This window comes from Cibotium barometz, chromosome 22 (genome assembly GCF_041138505.1).
Source record: "Cibotium barometz isolate CiBa-2024 chromosome 22, ASM4113850v1, whole genome shotgun sequence".
Lineage (NCBI taxonomy): Eukaryota > Viridiplantae > Streptophyta > Polypodiopsida > Cyatheales > Cibotiaceae > Cibotium > Cibotium barometz.
The window spans coordinates 1,900,656-1,922,816 of NC_141067.1; the positions used below are offsets into that span (position 1 = coordinate 1,900,656).

At 42.6% G+C, this 22,161-nt stretch overlaps 1 protein-coding gene across 3 annotated transcripts; it reads left to right on the plus strand.

Annotated features, from left to right (window-relative positions):
• The first annotated feature begins 850 nt into the window (after positions 1-850).
• Positions 851-10,066, plus strand: LOC147626158 (uncharacterized). Of its 3 annotated transcripts, XM_086816273.1 has the most exons (8): positions 851-1,024; positions 1,168-1,465; positions 1,726-1,777; positions 1,924-1,991; positions 6,620-7,556; positions 7,679-8,175; positions 8,395-8,601; positions 9,664-10,066. In XM_086816273.1, exons 2-7 carry the CDS (start codon positions 1,178-1,180, stop codon positions 8,563-8,565), a joined length of 2,013 nt encoding a protein of 670 aa, XP_086672399.1. In that variant the 5' UTR covers positions 851-1,024; positions 1,168-1,177; the 3' UTR covers positions 8,566-8,601; positions 9,664-10,066. The 3 variants fall into 3 exon arrangements, with proteins under 3 accessions (XP_086672399.1, XP_086672398.1, XP_086672400.1); XM_086816272.1 differs by lacking the exon at positions 9,664-10,066 and having other exon boundaries at positions 8,395-9,620; XM_086816274.1 differs by lacking the exon at positions 9,664-10,066 and having other exon boundaries at positions 871-1,024; positions 1,173-1,465; positions 8,395-8,989.
• Positions 10,067-22,161: the final 12,095 nt, after the last annotated feature.

Sequence of the window (22,161 nt, forward strand, 5' to 3'; positions counted from 1 at the left end):
GACAAGGTAGGCTTAGTTCATTTCATCCATCTCTGTTCCATGATCCTGCCAGCCTGGCCTTCAGCCCATCGCCTCGGCATGGCTCGTTGTCCCATTTGTAGCTTTGGCATTTGCACCATTTTCCTTCAGATTTCTGTATCGGCACCTCACTGTCAAAGTGAGGTGGGCATCCTCAAGGGCACACGACACCAGGTAACCCCCATCATCACCTGAGAGGCCTAATGTACTTGCCCGCCAATGCGTGAGTGCGTTACTAGGTGTGCCTAGGTATGAGTCCGTGCTATGCCTCTCACTCGCACTTCATCCCTATATAGATGCAACATGTTTGGCATGGGATGATCTACCTCCCCATGGGTCCTATATAGAAATCCCAACTTTCCCAAGCCTCACAATCTACGGTAAACTAATAGACAACATGTTTGGCATGGGGTGGTCTACCTCCCAAGCCTCATGGGTCCTGTATAGAAATCCCAACTTTCCCCAGCCTCACTCACATTCTACGATAAACTAACAGACCTAGTTCACCCATGCAAGGCTGCTCTCCATATACTAGGGATGATTGAGATGCCATTTATCTTGCAAATGTGTTGATGTGTCTCATTCTTTGATATGCCAAATTTATGTCCTTAAACCATTTTTTAAACCATTTTGAACATGCTCTTCTTCTCTCCATTGTAGTGTACTTAAAATGGCCACACTCTAGACTACGCTAGCTAAGACGTGAGGTGAGGCTTTGAATTGGAGAAGGTGAAACAATTTTGTTGAAAGGGTAAGGTTAAAAGGGCTTGGTTTTGGGAAACCAAGTGTAAAAATTTGGATTAAAAGAAATTTGAAATGTTGCAATTTAAACAATTAGGGGTTGCTAACGGGCAATGCCGTTCCTTAACTGTCGCTGCAGCAATACTCTGAAAACTGGAGAATGCCCTTCGGATGCAGTAGCCAGCCTAGTGTTGGCATCGCATGAATTCGAAGGCCATTTGTGGCGACGACCAGCAAGTGGATGAATCGAATTCCGAGTGACACAGTACGCATTCGATGTTTTAGAAATCCCGTGATTCTCTGCGCTAGATTCAGTGTTTTTCTAGCTTCAAGCTGTTTTTTTGTGTGTGTGTGTGTGTGTGTGTACCCCATTCCACAAAAAAAAAAAGTGTGTGTGTACCCGTGTAGCGCAGAGGCAATGGTGAAGCTGCAAAGCTTTGGGCGAGATTTGGGTGCGGAGGTGAAGGAGGCCGATGAAGAAGAGGCGACGTGGGCGGTGCAGAGGGCATGCGAGTGCGTGGAGGAAGGGGATTTTGAGGGGGCCATGTCTTTGCTGGAGAGAGCCGAGCGTCTCCACCCCAGTGCTCGCGGCCTTCCCGAAATCCTAGCCGTCACAGAAGTCTGCTATGCCGCAACTTGGAGCCCCTGTGCTTGCTCTCCATCACAGCAGCAACACAACTCTCCACAATGGTACCGCATTTTGAAGGTAAGTGCTGTCGTACCTTCCCTTGCATGTTGTATGTGTGTGGTCCAGCAGAGTGAGCAATCTCTACAATATCCCCATCCAAGCTCTATATACCCCCATGCTACCAGATGCACTCTGACACTAGAATCCGGAATGTTCACTTCAGACATAAGTACTTACATTCAAGTCCAATTATCAGTATAGATAGTGTCTAGTAAGATCTTGTCACATGCTTGTCATCTAAAATCTTGCACTTCTAACTCCCGTTAATTTGCTGACAGGTTAGTGAGAAAGCTGATCTTAATGCTGTCAAAAAGAGATACCGTCAACTTGGTATGTAATACTGGTGTTGCTTCTTCATGCTCCTTCATGAGGCCTCTTGAATGTCTTGAATATATTGGAAGGACTGGGAAATAATGACACGTGCAGAACAGATTGGTATCTTGCATTTCTGAAAATTTTTGTTGGGTTTTGCACAGCGTTGCTACTTCATCCAGACAAGAACAAACATGTCCGAGCTGAGGAGGCATTCAAACTTGTTTCTGAGGCATGCTTGCTGTTCCTCATCCTCTGTAATTTTCAATTTTTTGCATAAGGAAAATGTTACTTGGTGCCAGCTTCATTACGACCAAAGGCTAGATACAGCGTCTGAGTAGGTAATTCGCAAAAGCTAAATATCATCTCAGCAAACTGTTAGAATTGTGCATCTCAATTTTTTGGGGCTTTACCATTTATTTGGTATTTTACTGGATTTTTCTCCTATTTATTTGTCCAGGGCTAGTCGGCCAGTTTCCTCTTGCACTATATAAGGAGTTCCCCATTATTCACTCTTTCATCCATTTCCCTCTTTCATCCATTTCCCTTGCACATAGTTCAACACTGAGTTGCTGGCCATTGCCATTGTAATTTACTGCTGTTATAAAAGGTGATCTTGTCCAACTCTCTCAATCTCCTTTGCACTCTCTCATATGTTTACTGTTTATGCTTCTTCTGCGCAGCCTGTGCTATCTCCTTCATGGTGTCATACGCTTAGGTCCAAGTTGCTCCAAACTTTGCAAATCTGCCCACTTTGTTGTGCGTTTTGCTTCCATCACTTCTCTGGCTGCAGATCAGTCCCATACAGGAGCTGCGTTTCAGTACCTTGCTGCGTTTCTGGTCCAGCCCTCTTCTGGTTGCTATTGACCAGCCCTACAGGCTGTGTTAAGCCAGTTTTTGAAGTGTTCTGGCTGTGTTTTCTTCTACAACATCTGTTGGTGGTGCGTTTCTTGCTTGTGGTGCTACTAGACAAGTGGCTCTACAATGTCTTCTTCCTCCACGAGTCCCTGCCCTTCCGGTAGGAGGTTCCTGGTGGATCTTGGACTGTTTTGCTGCTGTCCTGCCTCCTCCTCTCGAGAGGGGGTTGATTGTTCCTGGTGCCTCGCTTTGTTGGAAAGCACTTGAGAGAAGTGTTTGAGAGCTGAGATTTGTTCTTTGTTGCTGTGGATATGGCTCCCTCCCTGTACGAACAAGGATGACAAGTTGAAAGGACCCAACTATGCTCATTGGAAGCTTCAGATGCGGATCTGGTTCATCCACAAGGGTTTGTGGGACATTGTTCAGGGCACTGAAAGGAAGCCCGAGCATCCTCAAAACTCTAGGAGGTGGACTCGGGATCAGGAGGATGAATTTGCTGTGGAATTAGAAGACTGGGAGAATCGGGACTCGAAGGCGCATTATGTGCTTGTGTGGACCATCGCTGAGGAGGTCTCACCGGCAGTGTAAACTCTCACTAGTGCTCATCAGGTATGGTCAAAATTGGAGGATCTCTTTGCACGAGATTCATCAATGAGGGCAGTTACCTTGCAAGGGTAGCTCTACGGCTTGTTATTTCCTGAAGGCAATTCAATGCAATCTTTTCTTATGAAGGCCAAGGTTATCCATGACTAGTTACTGGCTTTGGGTGCTGCTTTGTCCTCTTCTCAACTGGCTGCTCTTATCCTCACCAAGCTTCCTCCGGACTATGAGTTCTCGATCTTTGCGGTGCCAGGTCACATCCACTCAGTTGGATTTTAATGATCTTAGCTCCCTACTTTTGAAGGAGGAGTGCGTTCTCATCTCACAGGGTAAGTTGAAGGTGTCAGTCAACAGTTCTGACCAGGCACTTTCCTTAGTTCAGAAGAAAGGTCGGAGTCATTTCTCTTGCGGGAAAAGAGGACATGTGTCCAAGGATTGTTTGTCCAAGAAGAAGGACAAGACCAAGGGCAAGGCTTCATCTAAGAGAAAAGGCAAAGACACGACACAGGATAGTGATACAGATTCTAGTACCACTTCTAGGGCTCCCAGGGTGCTTCCGGCTCAAGAGATCCCAGATGGGGTGCTTCTCTAGTAAACATGCAGTTTCCCTCCATGTACTTCCAGCCAGAAGAGGATTGTGGGCGGGAGAGGGGGCTGATTACAGCTCCACGTACTGGTGCATGGGGACTGTGATTTGGAGTTCCAAGCATTAGACATCTGGCAAGACTTGGTTATCTTTGGTACAACAGAGATTATGAACTGGATCTGTTTCAAGTTCATTGTTCGAGACTTTTGGGACGTGATGTGATGTGTTCCGTCCACTATTGGGGATCATGGGTGCGGTGTGTCCAGCAGCTCATCGTCTATTTTTGAAGTTAACTACACACTTGTGTAGGAATTCGTGGCCAAGCAAAGTTGTTGTTCGTGGTGGCATCTTGTTTCGAGGAAACGGGTTGGTGGATGCTCTCTCTGAGGTGATTCCAGTATTCGTGGTGCTGGAGGGTTCATGGTTGCATCTTCATTGACTTATCTTCTTCTGACTCTTGCACACTATGAGCTCCAGAGGGGGTGTTCGAATTGTGCATCTCAATGTTTTGGGGCTTTACCATTTATCTGGTATTTTATTGGATTTTTCTCCTATTTATTTGTCTAGGGCCAGTCGTTCAGCCCTAGAGGCAGTCGACTAGTTTCCTCCTGCACAATATAAGGAGTTCCCCATTATTCACTCTTTCATCCATTTTCCTTGCACATAGTTCAACACTCAATTGTTGCTGGCCATTGCCATTGTAAAGCTTTACTGCTGTTATAAAAGGTGATCTTGTCTAACTCTCTCAATCTCCTTTGCACTCTCTCATTTGTTTACTGTTTATGCTTCCGCCTGTGCTATCTCCTTCACAGACAGAGTTTCTACTCCTAAATACCAGTATGAGTGTATTCAATGAACCAGCGTACTGTCAACACAAAGTGGTAGCTTCACTAGCTTCGCAAACTTCCTTTTTCGTAATATCAAGACCAGCCCTCAAGTAGTGTGCAGTTTGTTCAAAACAAGTACTTTGGCAATCATATCAACCATACAATCTTCAAACTTCAAGGGCATCAATTTTTAGCTCCAATCTTTTTCCACAAAAGCATAGTGAAAACCTTGGGAAAAGATCCAGAAGAGAATCGATCGTTTTCCTCTTGGCATGTTTTTGACAAGGTTTGACTATGACAAAAATTGTGTAAGTAGCACTTTCTCAGAGGCCGTGGACAGAACCATGATAAAGGCTAGCATGAGGTGGTGACCTTAAACCCACTCACAGCTGAGTCACAAGAGACATAGGCACTCTGGCTCGGCAAGATTGTATTGTGGCAATCTGTGGCCTCTTGACGAGTCGGAGTCAGTGAATAAGAATAAGATGGTCAATGAATACTGACAATAACATAATCATAGATACGATATGGTTTCGATGATAGGAATATGGTCATGATATGTGCAGTTTATGTTTTAAGGCCTAGTTCCTCTGCCCTCCCCCCTCATTGTGAAAACAAAGATCCTTCATTAGTACGTCTGAACATCAGCCCTCGGAAAGAGAGATGCTCTGCACTTAAAGGAGGGGGAGAAGAGGGTGAAGGAGGGGAAGGGGCACTTCCTCCATGGCAGGCTGCTCTTGGACGGAGACTAGAGGAGGTTCTAACCACAGTGGGGCCTAGAAGGCCAAATGATACCACCCTCTCCTCTAATCAGGAATGGGATTAGGGCTCCATGTGTGTAGAAAAGCGATCCCCCTCTCCTGCGTAGCCAGGAGTTGCCCTGACTGCATTCCCAGGCTATGCAGCTGAGAAGAGTGGGTCTACATAGAGCGGATGGACTCTTGTAGGCCTGCCAAATCTGCTGTACTGCTATGCTGCTGATCGACTGCGTAGGATCCTGCAAATCTCCTGAGCAATAGGGCAATCCCACAGTTCTCAGTGTGCTAGTTTGCATGTGTGGTGAACCAAGCCCCAACAGCATGACCAACAAGTGTCGGGACCAAAAACCAAGGGTGGAGCATTGATTTCCAACCTGTACTTCATGTTGCCCTCATCCCTCTCATTGGTTGAGGGGGTGTCCCAAAGCTCATAAAAGAACATGATTGCCTTCAGTTGAATTTTTACATAGGGTGGTAGTTCGTGCCATCTAGCTTATTAAAAGCTGTTTCTCTTAATCGTCTAATAGATAGCAACTAGAAAGACAGTGCAGTATCAAACGGGAGCTCTGATATCATGTGAGAAGATTAAACTTGTGATGTACACATGGTAACATTCACAAAAAGCGACGACGGTGTTGTAGCCCAGCGGTGAAGGTGCCCAACTCTGGAATGGGGGGTCCTTGAGTTTGATCCCCCACTGGCACTCCCTCCCCTGAGGCACCTGGGCTCATGTGCCGAGTTACAGAAGGATCCATTAAAACACTCACGAAAAGCATGATCTTCAATGGTGGATGGACTGACCACGGCCACAAGTTAAATGGCCTCTAGGTGGGCATCCAATATTGTGACTACATGTGGATCTACTCAAAAGGGCCAAAAAAAAAAGGTTACCCTCAACATTTCTACAGGATCCTTCCTGCTGCCTCTCCTAAGCATGCATGCTAAATGACTTTTTGACTGTGTCCTTATCCTTGTTCACATGCAGTAGTACATTTAGAATGATCTTTCTTAAGTGGTTTCAATGCTTCTTTTCCTCCTTTACCAGCGTCCTGAATCCTTAGCCAAAACATTGTTTTCCTTGAACAAAGATGTTCCCATAACTTCCATTTACTCAAGGGTTATTAAAATATAATTTTCATGGACTTCCTATGAAGACCATCTTTTGCAACTTCTTTAACCGTGAATTGACTCTAGTAGCTGAATTGTTGGTGAATGCCTGGTCTTCCTGCAGGCATATGCTCACCTTTCTGACAGGAATAAAAGAGCAATTTATAATCTTGAGATGCGTAAAAGACAGTGCAAAAAGTGCTCTTCTATGTCCCAGCCACAGACTGATAGCTGGGATTCAATGAGATGCTACAGAGAGTTCTTGAAAGGGAAGAACCAAACCAACTTCCAAAGATGTTACTTTCCCTCTGATTTTCATACTGCTGAATGGAAAATGGAGCATGAGAAACTTAGGATGTTTCGTGAAAGGGCTCAAGCCAAGGTGGACTCATTGGCTCAGATTCTGAAAGAGAGAAGGTCAAGGTGGAACGAAGAGATGGGAACAAAAAGAACATATCAAAAGACAAGTGTACGCAGTATGGAGAAGGGGACTTATAAATCCGATATCCTTGATCGGATTCGGCAATGCATGGACAGAGGGGGTTACATGTCCCAATCACTTGAGCAGCTTCACCAATTGGGTAGAGTCAGAAATGAGCTTGCAAAAGATGCAAACCGCTCCTCCTGGAATTCAGATAATCCAAAGCTCTCTCAAATCTTAGAGGAGGAAGGGTTGTCACCTGTGGGGAAAAACTTGCTGGAAGAACTCAGAAGCAGGAAATCGAGGGAGAAAGAGACTCCTCAAGTGTTGCAAAGTCTTGATGGATTGTTGGGAATTCTAAGAGAAGAGATTGGTGGAAGCAATGGCAGCACGAGGGGTGAGGATGCAAAACCAAGAGATGGGAAGCCGTTTGGTTTAGGTGACGAAGGTAGAATGGCTGAAGGCAACGAGATCAACAATGTCATGCGCCAGGGCCAAACATATCGTGAAGGATGTAGTTCCACAAACACGTACAAATCTGGAGACAAGCTTGATGAAGAGCTGATGGTGATCGATGACTTTCTTGCAGGGCTTAGTGAATGTCTTCCCGAGAACCATCAAACCGCAACTGCTACCACAGGCATGGAAGCACAACGTGCTCACAGCACAATCAGTCATTGTAGCGTTGCTATAGTTTTTTTTTTTTTTTTTTGGCCAGCATTAGCATTATACAATGACGCTTTGCTTTGGTTGGTTTTGCAGATTTGAATTTTAAAGAACCTGAAGAGAAGGCTTCAATGCATGATTCTAGTATGCAATATGAAATTTCTATGAAGAATGTCAGAAGAACATCTCACTCATCTGCAAGAAACTATATGAATAAGTACACGTATCAGACAGAAACCTGGGAGCCTTTGCAAGAACCCTTGAATGTAAGAAATACAAATGCATTTGCTGATGTGTCCCATGAAAATCTGTCAGAACAAAAAACGCCAATCGGAAGAAATGGTGCTCAAAAATATACTGTAGCACCTTCAGTTGCAAAGCAGAGCGCTGCAGCTACTTTTTGGGCTGATCACACTGTCCCAAGGTCGTCTACCTTGCTCAACAATGAGATGGGCAACAGATCCTCAAGGGGAAATGTTTCCTGGAATGATCCCAAGTTGCCATTGAATGACAGTGTACACCATAACATATCAACAAATACTAGTGGAATAAGTGCAGATATTGAGGAAACCATATTGCAGAGTCAAAAGAAGGCAAGTCGAGTGACATTCTTTTCATTGCTTGCTTGATTATTGCACAATAAACATGAAAAACATACTAGTTTTGATCTAGAACAAGTGCACATAGGGCTTTAGAGACGTGCAAGATAATGCACCGCATCTTTCTAAAGCAATGTAGTTTTTGAAGGACATGTACCTGTATAGAATAACAGGAATGTGTAAGTCTAAAATCTCACTGTGATACTTTTCCAGAAATCAGAGCAGCTGCTGAGGACTTTGGAGCGTTTGAGGGAGGAGACCAAATCAGTTGCTGCGACTCTGGAGACCATGAAGGACCATGTTGCTTCAGAGCCACATCACATGGGTGGTATTTTTCCTGGAAGCTGTCGTGTGCCAGCTGCTGCTTCCATCATAGCCACATGAAAAACATGTAATCTATAGAGTACGAAACATTGCAAGGTAAAGCATCTTTTGGGACAGTATGGGACAATGGTGCTTCTCTCTCTTTTAAGAAGAGCTCTTGAACTTACAAACATTGATTGTGGGTGTGGCAAAGGAAGCCTGGGCTCTGCTCTAGTGTTGCTCTCCTCTGCAGCCTGATAAACCAAAGTCTCATCTGAGGTTGATGAACTGCATACAGGACTAGCAGGCAATCGACAGCAAAAGTTGGTAGTTAGGCCAGTCCTTGAAGAAAAGGAATTTTGATAGGGGACGTGGGCACCCCCCAAAGCAGTAGAAGCATCCAAGGATATGCGAAAATTCATGAATTTCTCAGGTATCTTAGAAGGAATTTCAACTCGTTTCAGCCCAGCGTAGCGTGATTCATCAAAGGGTTAAAATTATGTTCCAGAGATTAGGACATCCAAGGTGCAAAATCTGATTTTTGTGTTAGTACGAGCTGTGGCTGAGGCTTCTTGTGACATTGAGGATGAGACCAACAAGGAGATGGATGGATGGCGCCCTCATCTCTTCCTTGGAATACTGGTAGGTGGGTTATGGAGTTCTCAGGAGGTGCCTCCTATGTGTAGAAGGGGTATGGAGTCTGTGGCGATTGTTTTGTAGGAGGTAGTGTGGAGCAGGTGGTGTCATTGGTGAATCCTTGTAGAATTATCAAATGAAGTATGTATGTGATAGGGTTTTCTGAAATCGAGGTAATCATAGATCACATACATCCATGCGGCATTGCACCACCACGATTAGGCCACATGCTCAACCCATTCTCTTGATTGGAGAGTCTCTAATGTAGTAAATCATCTGCCCCAAAAGGCCAACAGCTCTATGCATACATAATGAAATGTCTGCAGAAGAGCACCTTCACCATTTTGCCGAAGTCACTTTCTTTCATGCCTTGGTGGCTTGGATTTTGGCTGCCGAACTCTTTTTGACCCCAAATCTTTTGGTCATGATCAACTTAACCTTGCTCTAAAAATGCCGCTTCTGTGTGTCAGTAGTAAATCATAATTATGTAATAAGCCAAATTTAAGAAAATTCCCAAATATGATTTGATTTTGTTGATACCAGGGTTGCAAGCATTGAAACCGACCACCTGGTATGCTATGCTATGCTATGCTAGAGAAAACACGAGGGAGACCCAATGAGCAAAGCACGGATTGGGAAAGTCGCTACTAGTACTGCTAGTAGAGACTCTTCGTTAGCAGAGTATTCAGAACAAATTTTAGGATCAAAATTGGGATCTTCTACACATCCTTGCAAGCAACTATGCATATCAAATTTTAGGGTCAAACTTGGGATCTTACATTTTGATTCTGCCAAGAGATACATGTCTTGTAGAGAAGAGGGGGCTGCATTATAACACCAACGTGCAATATGTGGCCCTACTCTCACAGAGGAAAGGGTAATGATGCATGGATGGCAAAAAAAATGAGAGTTGCATGATTCCGTACTTAAAACCATATGGGGTGATTAATCATTTTCAACAAGTTGAGAAATGCATTTGCAAATGGCCTCCTGCCTGCATCAGTTATTTTTTATAGAAGTCGTGTCAGATTTAAATTTAAAAGACTTCAAATACAGAAATTTGTTGACTTATTTAATGTTGAGTTATTTTTTTTCTAATGAGAGTTGTCACTTCCTAGGCATTTATTTCACGTCAAACTTTCACATGCATAGTTTTGCCACCCTCACTTCCAAAAAAACAATGTTATCTATACCTCAATTTTGACTTTTCTCATCTCATCTCAAGCTATCCCTTCTTGCTTAATGATTTTCTTGAGAGAGAAAATAGAGATCTCGTGCTATCCCTTCTTAACTAATGATTTTCTTGAGAGAAAAAATAGAGGCCTCTCTCCTTCAACGGTGAGCTTTGAAAACTTTAACATGTTCTTTCTCTCTCTCATTGTAAAGAAAAGATAAGACATTATAAGTAAGATGTATTAGCACATCACCATGCATCCCCATCCATTAAAGTTTAATATTAACTAAACTTTAATTAATTGAAATTATATGCATGTGTGTGTATAATTCATTTATATTTATAAATACACATATATATGTATTTGCATGTGTGTGTGTGTGTGTATGTGTGTGAGAGAGAGAGAGAGGGTGTGTGCATGTGTGTGTATGCATATGTGTGGGAGAGAGAGAGAGAGAGGGTGTATGAGAAGCGAGAGGAAGGGTATGTGGGTGTATGAGAGAGAGAGAGAGAGGGACAGAGACATAGAATTTCTATGTGAGTGTATGCGGGGGAGTACATGTGTGAGTGTAAATTTGTATTAGTACATGTGCGGGTGTGTACATATATGTGTGTGTGAGAGAGAGAGAGAGTTTCAACATTTGAGAGAGTGTTTCAACTTTTTTGAGAGTGCGTGAGAGAGAAAGTGCATATACATGTGCTCGCTTGTGTGTGTGTGTTTGCGAGAGAGAGAGAGAGAGAGAGAGAAAGAGAGAGATATTATATGTAATATGCATTTATTTGAGAGTGAGCATACCTCACCACTCATCCCCAGCCATTAAAATTAAAACTTAATTAATTGAAATTATATGTGAATGTGTGTGTGTGTGTGTGTGTGAGAGAGAGAGAGAGAGAGAGAGAGAGAGAAAATATGCATGCATGAGCATGCGTGTGTGTAAGAGAGATTCTACTTGAGAGAATGTGAGAAGAGAAAGGGAGCGCACATGTGTGTGTGTGTGTGTTAGAGAGAGGGAGTGTGTATGTGTGTTAGAGAGAGAGAGAATATGCGTGTATGTGTGGAATGAAGGGATGTAATGCATGAAAAATATGAGTAATCACCATGTAAACATGATGCCTAAGTGTGTTTAGTCTCTCACCAAGAGAATGGAAATAGCCTTCCACAAGCCAACAGAGAAGCCATGAGCTCCAAGAAACATAAGTTTCCATTTCTAAAAATGATCATCAAAAGTTACAACCATGGTCCAAGTCCCCTCTTTTATACATGGACTTGTCCCATTATTAACCCTATTGAATAAAGTTCCTACTTTATTACAAACCATCCCTTCCCAAAGATTTTGTCCTCAAAATCAATAACATGTACAATCTCAAAGTATGAGACTCTAATGTAATCAATGGGAAGTGGTTAAGAGTTTTCAAGTACATCCAAAGCACATATACAATGAAAATCCGGATGTATATAAGTCCACAAAGCTTCAAGCCCAAAGTGTATGAGTGGGACTGTTATGACAGCCCTTCTAGTCGATGAAGACCCTTGAAAATCCTTCATTTAGACTCCATATATTGGGCTGAAAATGATATGTACACTCAGTCATATGTAGCCCACATCATAATCTTTTATTAGGATACGCCATGAAGCTCGTTGGAGTAGAAAAATAGGCCCAATAGTAGACCTTCCCAAAGCTGTCCAGAAATTGCAGCATGTATACTTCTCCTCATATTACCCAATTTGCTCAAGTAAATCATACCACTTGGTCACGGAAAGTCATCCACAAGTAAGCCATGTTGTTGGACATACTCCAATGATTGCCAAGTAGCCTCATCCATGGGTAATTGCTTCCATTTGACAAGGTATTCATCAATATTCCGATTCCTCAACTCTCTTGTCCTCTTGCCAATAACCCTCTCCGGCTCATAAATGATCTCACCTTCTTCATTCATGGGTGGAAGCTCTTCCATCTCTTGAGGCAAAGATCCCATAAACCTCTTAAGGTTAGATACATGAAACACATTATGGATCCTTGCCGAAGAAGGCAAATCCAACTTGTAGGCCAAATCACCAACCCTCTTGATAATCAAGTATGGTCCATAATACCTATGAGCCAATTTTGAGTTGGTTACACCTTTGAGAGTGTTATGCCGACTCTTGGGAAGCTTCAATAGCACATAATCACCCTCTGCAAACTCTACATTCCTTCTATGAACATCCGCATTAGCCTTCATGACATCTTGAGCCTTCTTCATATTGTCCTTGCAAAGTTGAAGAAGTTGTCTCATTCTTTCCAACTCTTCTTTTGTCAATGGATTGACCACTTTGTCTTCATGGAAGGCTATCGATGGCACATGTACTTGATATCCATAGAGAGCCTCAAATGGTGACATGCCAATACTCAAATGCTTGCTTGAATTATGGCAAAATTCAGCAAGATAAAGCCACTCATCCCAAGATGTTTGCATGTCATGACAATAGTGCCTCAAGTACACCTCAAGCCATTTGTTTGTGCACTCCGTTTGCCCATCCGTTTGAGGGTGATAGGCCGTAGATGGAGTGATTTGAGTACCCAAGCTCTCATATAATGACCTCCAAAAAGTCCCCATGAACTTGGTATCTCGATCACAAACTATGTTGAGTGGCAAGCCATGTATCTTGAATACATGTTCCAAAAATTGCTTGGCAATATGAGATGCTCCATAAGTGGTCTTTGAAGCAATGAAATGGGCTGATTTTGTAAGCCTATCAATCACCACAAATATTTGATCCCATCCATGCTTTGTCTTTGGTAGACCCGTAATGAAGTCCATAGAAATGTGAGTCCATTTACCATCCGGAATAGGTAATGGATGAAGTAAACCACTTGGGAGTTGATGGCTATCCTTATTCTTTTGACAAGAAGCACATTCCATCACAAACTTCTTCACATCTCCCCATATACCTTTCCAATAAAAACTCTTGCTCACTTTATCATAGGTTTTGAGTACACCAAGATGGCCCGAAAGTGGTGAAGAATGCATCTCATGAAGCACCTTTGGTATGTAGAATGAGGTAGGAACCAAATACACCTTATCCTTGTACCACAAGAGACCATTGTGAAGCTTGTAATGAGGAAACTCTCCATCATCACCTTGCTGTAATTTGGTATAAATATGGGCAGCACCTTCATTGATGAGGTATTCCTCTTGAATCCCCTTGATCCATTCACTATATACCTCCATGATTGAAGTTGTAGCGCATGCCCACATTCTAGACAATGCATCCGCCACTACATTGTCCTTCCCGGGTGTGTAGGATATCTCAAAATCATATCCTTGAAGTGTGGCCAGCCATCTCTTTTGCTTTGGAGAAAGATTTGGTTGGGAGAGGAAAAATTTCAGCACCCTATGATCACTTCTCACCTTGAAATGAGCACCATAAAGATAGTGATGCCACTTCTTGATGGCATGAAGTATGGCTAGCATCTCTTGCTCATAAACATGAAGCCCCATCTCCTTTTCGGTAAGCTTTCTGCTTTCAAATGCAATGACTCCATGCTCTTGATACAAAACTGCCCCAATTCCTCTACCACTTGCATCCGCCCTCACATAAAATGTCTTTGCAAAATCCGGACATACAAGTATAGGGGCTGAAGTGAGCAACTCCTTGAGCTCATTGAAGCTCTTGTTGGCAATGGAATCCCAAAAGAAAGCCTCCCTCTTGAGCAAGTCGGTAAGAGGTGCCGCAATGGATGCATAATGTTGCATGAATCTTCTATAGAAAGAAGATAATCCCAAAAATCCTCTCAATTGAGTTGTATTGCTTGGTGTTGGCCACTCTTTGACACATGCCACTTTCTTAGGATCAGCCCTTATGCCATTCTCACCCACCAAGTGTCCAAGATATTCCACTTCATTGACCATGAATGTGCATTTGCTCTCCTTTGCATAAAGCTTGTGCTTCCTCAACACTTCAAACACTTGCTTCACATGACATAGATGTTCCCCTTTGCTCTTGCTATAGATCAAGATGTCATCAAAGAACACTAGCACAAACTTGAAAAGAAGGGGAGCCAATATCCGATTCATCAATGCTTGAAAAGTGGCCGGAGCATTTGTAAGACCAAAGGGCATCACCATGAAGTGAAACAATCCCCTTTCCGTCCTAAATGCTGTCTTCTCTTCATCACCTTCCTTCATCCTTATTTGATGATATCCCGATCTCAAATCAATCTTGGTGAAGAACTTTGCCCCTTTGAGCTCATCAAGAAGATCATCAATGCGAGGTATGGGATACCTATTCTTGATTGTGACCTTGTTCAAGTCACGATAATCAATGCACATGCGAAAGGATCCATCCTTCTTCTTCACCAAGAGAACGGGAGATGCAAATGGAGATTGTGAAGGTTGAATAAGACCCATAGCAAGCAAATCTTGCACTTGCTTAGCCACTTCCTCTCTTTCTACCTTAGACAAACGGTAAGGAGGCTTGTTGACAACCTTTGCATTCGGTTCAAGTACTATGGCATGGTCAATCTCCCTCTTAGGTGGTAGACTCTTTGGCACTTGCAAAATATCTTCATACTCCTTAAGAAGAGTTGCCATTTCCTCATCTATGTGCTGTCCACTGCCTTCCATCCCCTCTTGGGTAACATGTAACACATAGATAGTGCCAAAAGCCTTAATCTCTTTCTTGAGTCGCCTTGGAGTGATCAAAGAGAGCTTCTTAGGTGCATTTGTAGCAAGTACCACTTGTTGCCCATGATGTAGAAAGCTCATGAAACCTTGTTGAAGGTTCATGTGAATGTCACCAAGTGAAGCCAACCAATCACACCCCATGATAATGTCGATGGGACCCATATCCAAAACCACCAAATCACCTTCCCAAGTGTATGAAGAGGATAAAACCACTTTTGTAGAAGGGCAAACCAAGCTAGTCTTCTCACTTTCCCCATTTGCCACTTGCACTTGGAACGTTGTAGGTGTCTTCTTTGTGTTGAGTTTGAGAGAGTTGATGGATTTAGAGTTGATGAAGCTATGAGTGCTCCCGGAATCCACAAGAATATGTGCAACCCTCCCATTGATGGTCCCCACCAACCTTAGTGTGCTTGGGTTCTTGCAACCCGCCAACAACTCTTGTGAGATAGAGCATATGCAAGCTGAAATTTCTGCATTGGTAGGCATGTCTCCGTCCACAAGGCTTTCCTTAACTCCACCTCCCGGATCAAACGGAAACTCACCATCCTCCGTGATGAAAGAATGGTCTTCAAGTGACTCCTCATGTGCTTCTTCATTGCAATCCTCCCATTCCTCAATGTCATGAGAGTCATCCTTGTTCTCTTCCTCATCCATGAGCATCATAGTGGCCACAATCTTCTTTGATTTGCACACATGCCCGGGTGACCACCTCTCTTTGCACTTGAAACATAGCCCTTTGCTTCTCAACTCCTCAATCTTTGGATCATCCATTCTTTGAGTCTTCTTGAAGGGTTGAAAGGGCTTCTTCTTCATGAAGTCACTACTCTTTTTGGCATCAAATTGATGTATCCCATTCTTTGGCTGTCCACCCCCAAATGATGTAGGAGTTCTTGGATTAGAGGATGGTAATGTAGAGGTAGGACCTTTCCCAAAATTGTAAGAAGTAGTGGTTGGTTTGAGTGTGTCTTTGGTGAAGGTCATGGGCTGAGACCTCTTGTACTTTGGCTCATAGAGTTCGGCTAACCTCATAGCTTCTTTGAGAGAGCTAGGCCTTTGAGCCGACACATCCGCCTTGATGAAGTGTTCAAGCCCATGCACAAACTTTTTCATCTTCATGTCTTCACTCAAGCCTTCCACGTACATTGAAAGCTTCAAAAATCTCTTGATGTAACCTCTCACCATCATCCCCTTTTGAGAAAGCTCATACCATTCTTCATGGTATCGGTCAAGCACTAAGGGTGAAATGAAGGTCAAGTTCATCTCCCGCTTCAATCCTTCCCAAGTTGATGGCGTGTTCCCTTGTTTGACCAAGTTCCTCCACCATTGATGAGCATAATCTTCAAGATGTAAGGAGGAAAATTGTACCATATCACGCTCACTTTTTGGGTAAAGTTGGAAATAGGTGTCAAGCTTGGTAGCCCACTCCTCCAACTCTTGCGGAGATGACCCGTCACCTTTGAACTTTGATAGTGAGATTTTGTCTTTGACATCCTTGGAAGATATGTGGGATGGGTTATCATGTTGGGTAGAGGGTTTGAATCTTTGCATCTTCGAGTATGACTCCATAAATTGTGCAAAGTCTTTGTAATCCCTCTTGATGATATTCGACAATTCCATCCACTTCTCGTGAGCATCCCTTTGTCTTTGGGCAAAGGACATTTGATTCCAATCGAGTGCAATCTCCTCATCATTCACAAACACCTCATCCTCTTCCCTTGAATGCATTGCCCTAGAAGAGGTAGGACCCTTTGATGCATTGAGATGAGACAAACCCGAATGAAAAGAAGGAGGAAACATGACCTTGACAAGAGGTCTCCGTGCATCCGCCATGAATCCCCGAGTGGATGCTCCCAATGGATCCTCTTGTACGGCCTTCATGGAATCCTCATTCAAGATGCCCTTGCCTTTTCTTTGCTCATAGTCACCATAATTCCCATGCTTTTCTTGTGCTTGAGACTTCCCAAACTTGTCCTCCATCACACCAATCCGTGAGGATAATGTTTCAAAATGAGAATCAAGCTTGGAGTCTAAGGTCTCCAACCGTTGTACAAGCATTTGCATGAGGGTGTCATGGTTGACCGCCGCTTGTGTCCCTTGAGAAATTTGATTATGTACAGTGCCCCCATTGTCTTCATTGATGAATGCATCCCTTGCATCCATATTACCTTCCATGTCCTCATCACCAATGATCATTTCTTGCACAACATCCCCACCCTTGCGTGGTCTTCCCTTCGGCATAGTGAAGAAATGCAAGATGTTGGTAGAATGCCCAAATGATGTCGGAATTGGACAAAAGAAGGTTCTATGGGTAGGTAATGGTGTCTACTATCCTCCCAAATGAACACAGTAAGAATTAGGTGTGGGCAAGTACTCTCTGTTTTAGGGTTTGTGCGGGACAGCTGAAAGTAGTAATTTGGCTCTAAAATGCAAAATATATGTCGGAATTAGGATTTTGACGGCTCTATAGAAAGCTAACGGAAGATAGAACCTACCCCTAAAAGCATTTTGATTCAGTCAAAGTGAAAGTATATTCTGTTTGACTTTGACCAGAAAGTCAACATGACTACTTTGACCGAGATTGTGATATCCGATTAAGGGGTTCTATGGCTCATTTGAAAACTCTCAATGAGTAGAATAGAGTCGTGTAATCACTCGGACCTAATCCCAAAAACCCTAGGACTGAATTAGGGTTTTGTAAAATCCCAGAAATTCCCAAAATTCGGTCCCAAAGCTCAAACCAGCTACAAATGATTGGTGTTTCTCCCCTTGGTAGTTGTGAATAACTCTTCAAGTGTATCCATGGGGTAAATCTCCAATCAATAAGCTTGTTTGGCTCCCTTGTTGGAAAAATTCCGCCATAGTCTTCTTTGTAATTGGAACCAAATCTCAAATGAAAATGCAACTTCTCAAATCACCATGCAATACTCTTTGTATCCCACAATGTCATGAAAGATCATATGCACTCTTTGTCCATCAAAGCATTTGCAATATCCACACAATATGACGGAAAAAGGGGTCCCATTGTCCAAATGCATCCACAAAGTCGATGGTGAGGATTGTTGAGGACGCGCGTTGAAGCTTGCCGATCTCCCGGCCAAGCTCTTCTCACCCCTTCACCGAGTTTTCCTCCAAGGTGAAGGTTGAGGCCATTTCTTCACACCGGTGTACCTAATCCCCCTTTGTACCGCTTTTCCAAGGCAATCACGGCACAAAGAGTTCAAGCCATTCTCCCCTTGGCCTCTCCAACCAATGCCAAGGTACCCTCACACATTGCTAGATTCTATAGAAACTTGAAGTGGTAGCAATGGTGAGTGTAGGTACAAAATGATGTGGATAATATCAAATGATAGAACAAGTTTGTTGGCTTACAAGTATTGAGCATGACTCATGCCCTTTTACAATTTAGAACTCACCAATAAAGCATGGACTCATGCCTCAATCCATCATCCAAAAGCTCCAACACAAACCAACAATTCACAATGCCCTCACCATGGCATTTGCATAAGCATTTGTTAACCACAATCAAGGCATTTGCAATTGCATTCCAACAATCCCTTTCACATCATATTGACAAATGCATGCTTCCAAATGCTCTCTTATGCCCATGTGTAAAACATAGCATTGGCATGGCTATGTAGAGCATCCATAGTGTCCATATGGCATCAAGATGAGCATGAGAGACTCCAAAAACATTGCATAAGCTTGCTATTCCATCAATGGCATGCCAATTGAGACATAATGAAGAAAATCCCCCAAAATGTGATCTATGAATTGGCCAAGCTCATGTGGAATCAATTCCTTTCACCAACCATTGCCATCAATAATGCATGGAAAAGCAATATTGGCATGTGAATGGTCAAGCTTTAATGGTTAATTTCTGAAAATTAGGGGAATTTGAATGTGTCCAACCCTAATCCATTCCCAAGCTCCACCAAATGGTTCAAATTTGCAAGAAATTGATCAAACCACTCACCAATGTCATCCAAAAAGCTTCAATGGAAAAAATTGTTGAAGAAGCCTCTTGTTGAAGAAAAACGTGACCTCTCTTTGCTCTCAAATTTGCAGCCAAAGAACACCTCCCATGTGCTTGAATCATAGCTTGAAATTTGCTCCAAACAATGGCTAAAAACCCTATTGCATAGCTTCCATCTCATGAGGTAGTAGAGCTAGGCTTCACCTAGCTCTCCCTCCACCATTTCAACGCGATTTTGAGGCGGCAGCCTGCTGCAGCCCGCCGTTTGCTTCTTTGCCTCCTCCATGAGATGATTAGAATACCAAAGATGCCTATGAAATGTGTAGAAGCTTAGCAATGCAAGATATGGTTCAATGTGGCAAGGTATACTAGGGTTTCTCACAGCCATGGAAGAATGAACAAAAGCGCTCCAATCTTGAGAAAAAAATTTGCAAGAAGAGGCTCAAATGAAAGATCTCAGTGAGCTCTACAAAAACCCTAAGGTTTGGCATCAAAACGGGTAAAGGAAGAGCATCCCATGGCTATGGAAAGCTTGAGGAAGAAGAAGATGATTACTAAACGTGATTAGCAGAAAAGTTAATTGCAATTAGTCACTTGCCCTAAGTTTTGGCCCGACTGCCCCAAATTTTTGGTCCAGAGGCCCAAAATTTGGTCAAAAAATGGCAAAATTGGTCAAAATCACTCAAAATTCAAGCAATTTCCATGAAATGCTCACCATATCCATGAGATTAAGCAAGATTAGAGAAGATTTGTCAAGAATCACTCAAGGATTACAAGAAAATGAGAAAAAAATTAAAAGAAACTCAAATTTTCAAGCAAATTTTCCCAACAACCCATGCATGCCCATGATCAAAATCAAGAGCTATGATACCAATTGGAATGAAGGGATGTAATGCATGAAAAATATGAGTAATCACCATGTAAACATGATGCCTAAGTGTGTTTAGTCTCTCACCAAGAGAATGGAAATAGCCTTCCACAAGCCAAGAGAGAAGCCATGAGCTCCAAGAAACATAAGTTTCCATTTCTAAAAATGATCATCAAAAGTTACAACCATGGTCCAAGTCCCCTCTTTTATACATGGACTTGTCCCATTATTAACCCTATTGAATAAAGTTCCTACTTTATTACAATGTGTAAGAGAGATTCTACTTGTGAGAAGAGAGAGAGAAAACGTATGTGTGTTAGAGAATTTCTATTTGTAAGAGTGTATGTAGGGAGAGAGAGAGAGTATACCTTCGCATTAGTGCATGTGCCGATGTGTACATGTGTGTGTGTGTATGCACACGAGACAGAGAGGAGAGTTTCAACATTCGAGAGAGAGTGTGTAAGAGAGAGAGAGTGTGTGTGTGTGTGAGAGAGAGAGAGAGAGAGAGAGAGAGAGAGAGGGAGTGTGTGTGAGAGAGACAGAGAGTGCATATGCATGTGTGTTTTTGAGAGAGAGAGAGAGGGAGAGACAGAGAGAGACATTACATGTAAGATGCATTTATTTGAGAGTAAGCACACCTCACCATGCATCCCCACCCATTAAAATGTATATGTATATGTCTAAATATGTATATGTTTTATTATATTTAGACATATACATATGCAAACATATTTGCTTGTGTGTATGTGAGGGAAGGGTGTGTGTGTGTGTGTGTGAGAGAGAGAGAGAGAGAGAGCGAGCGAGCGAGCAAGAGAGAGAGAGAGAGAGAGAGAGAGTTTTATGTGTGCGAGAGTGTGTGTGAGAAGAGAGAGGGAGTGTGTGTATGTGTGTGTGAGAGAGAGAGGGAGAGGGAGAGGGAGAGGGAGAGAGAGTTTCTATGTGTGGCAAAGTGTGTGTGTGTGTCACAAAAAGTCTCTATGTGTGGCAAAGTGTGTGTGAGGAGAGAGAGAGAGAGAGAGAGTGTGTGTGTGTGTGTGTGTGTGTTTTACAATTTATTCATGCCTATTTTCACTTTGGTTGTATTTTGTAAGGCCATTGTACATCTATTCCTGAAAAAAAGGATTTGGTCTCTCACTTGCCTGGTAAAAACCATTTAATACCCTACAGGGTCTTTTATCAACTAATTGGATTCTTGAAATCCCGACTAAAATTTTACAGACTGGTTTTTCACTACTTCAAAAAAATGTTTTTTTCTGACGGTGCTATGGCATCTTGATCAACTAAGCATATGCATGTGTCCATCTCACAAGGCATCATCTCGAGGAGAATCAATGAATTTTTCAGAAAGTCTCTCGACTTCTAATTCTCATTGTTACGCATTGAAGTCCCGAGGTTTTTATTGAGCTTGGTGAGAATGTAGCACCAGTTACTATTATGGAGGATGAAGCTAGTACTTTCCCCCTTTCAAGAGAATTCGTATTTGTCCTTATATAAGGTTCTTTTTTGTATTTTCTTTTCGTTTCTTTTCTTTCTTATCACTTTCTGTATTCCCATAGTTTCAATAGTCACTTTTGTGATTGTTTCTAGTGACTAGCTTAGTTTGCCTCCTTTTCTCATCCAAGGTGTGTCCAACTGATTTTTCTGCTATCTTTCTGTGTAAATTTTAAGCTCTTCCACATGCTTGCAGCATGCGATTTAAGCTTTAGACATCTTGCGTACATGGCATGCATTAACGCCCGTCATTCCTGTGACCATTGTGGGATGGTTTCCTCCCCATAATTTTATGAATAAAATTTTTTAAAAAAATGCTGATTAAGGGCACAATTACCGGCGATGTTTTCCGCATGCTTATGCTCAAGCTTTTCAAACCTTTTGTCTGGTTCCAACGCCAATCAGTTTCTTCTTCAAGAGAGCTAGCTCCTACGTCGTGTTCTCACATTCTTTTTCTTCGAATGCTTTGAACCTTGCGAATAGTATATAATTTCATCACGAATACTTATTTAAGATGGAGCTATTTTGCTCAATCAGTTCCTTCATGTGTTGTTCAAAACTCCTTTTAAAGAGAGACACACACATACTCCCACAAAGTTAATGCACATTGACCTTTTTTTTAAACATTTGGACAAGTCTTTTCTTAAAGAATCTTAAATAAAAAGAATAAGAGTTATGAAATTGATGGAAGGGTTGTGATGTAGCATTTTTTAAAAACACTTCATATAGATAAAAATTCAAATGAAAATCAGAGAAGAAAAATGCACATTTTTGTAAGAGGTTTGTGTGTGTGTGTGTGTGAGAGAGAGAGAGAGAGAGAGTGTATGTGTGTGTGTGAGAGAGAGAGAGACCCCTTGCAGAGGACAAATG

Coding starts and splice junctions, on each gene's coding strand:
- LOC147626158 (XM_086816273.1), top strand. CDS start 1,178: ATGGTGAAGCTGCAAAGCTTTGGGCGAGATTTGGGTGCGGAGGTGAAG. Junction 1,466..1,725: donor AATGGTACCGCATTTTGAAG/GTAAGTGCTGTC, acceptor ATTTGCTGACAG/GTTAGTGAGAAAGCTGATCT. Junction 8,176..8,394: donor TATTGCAGAGTCAAAAGAAG/GCAAGTCGAGTG, acceptor ATACTTTTCCAG/AAATCAGAGCAGCTGCTGAG.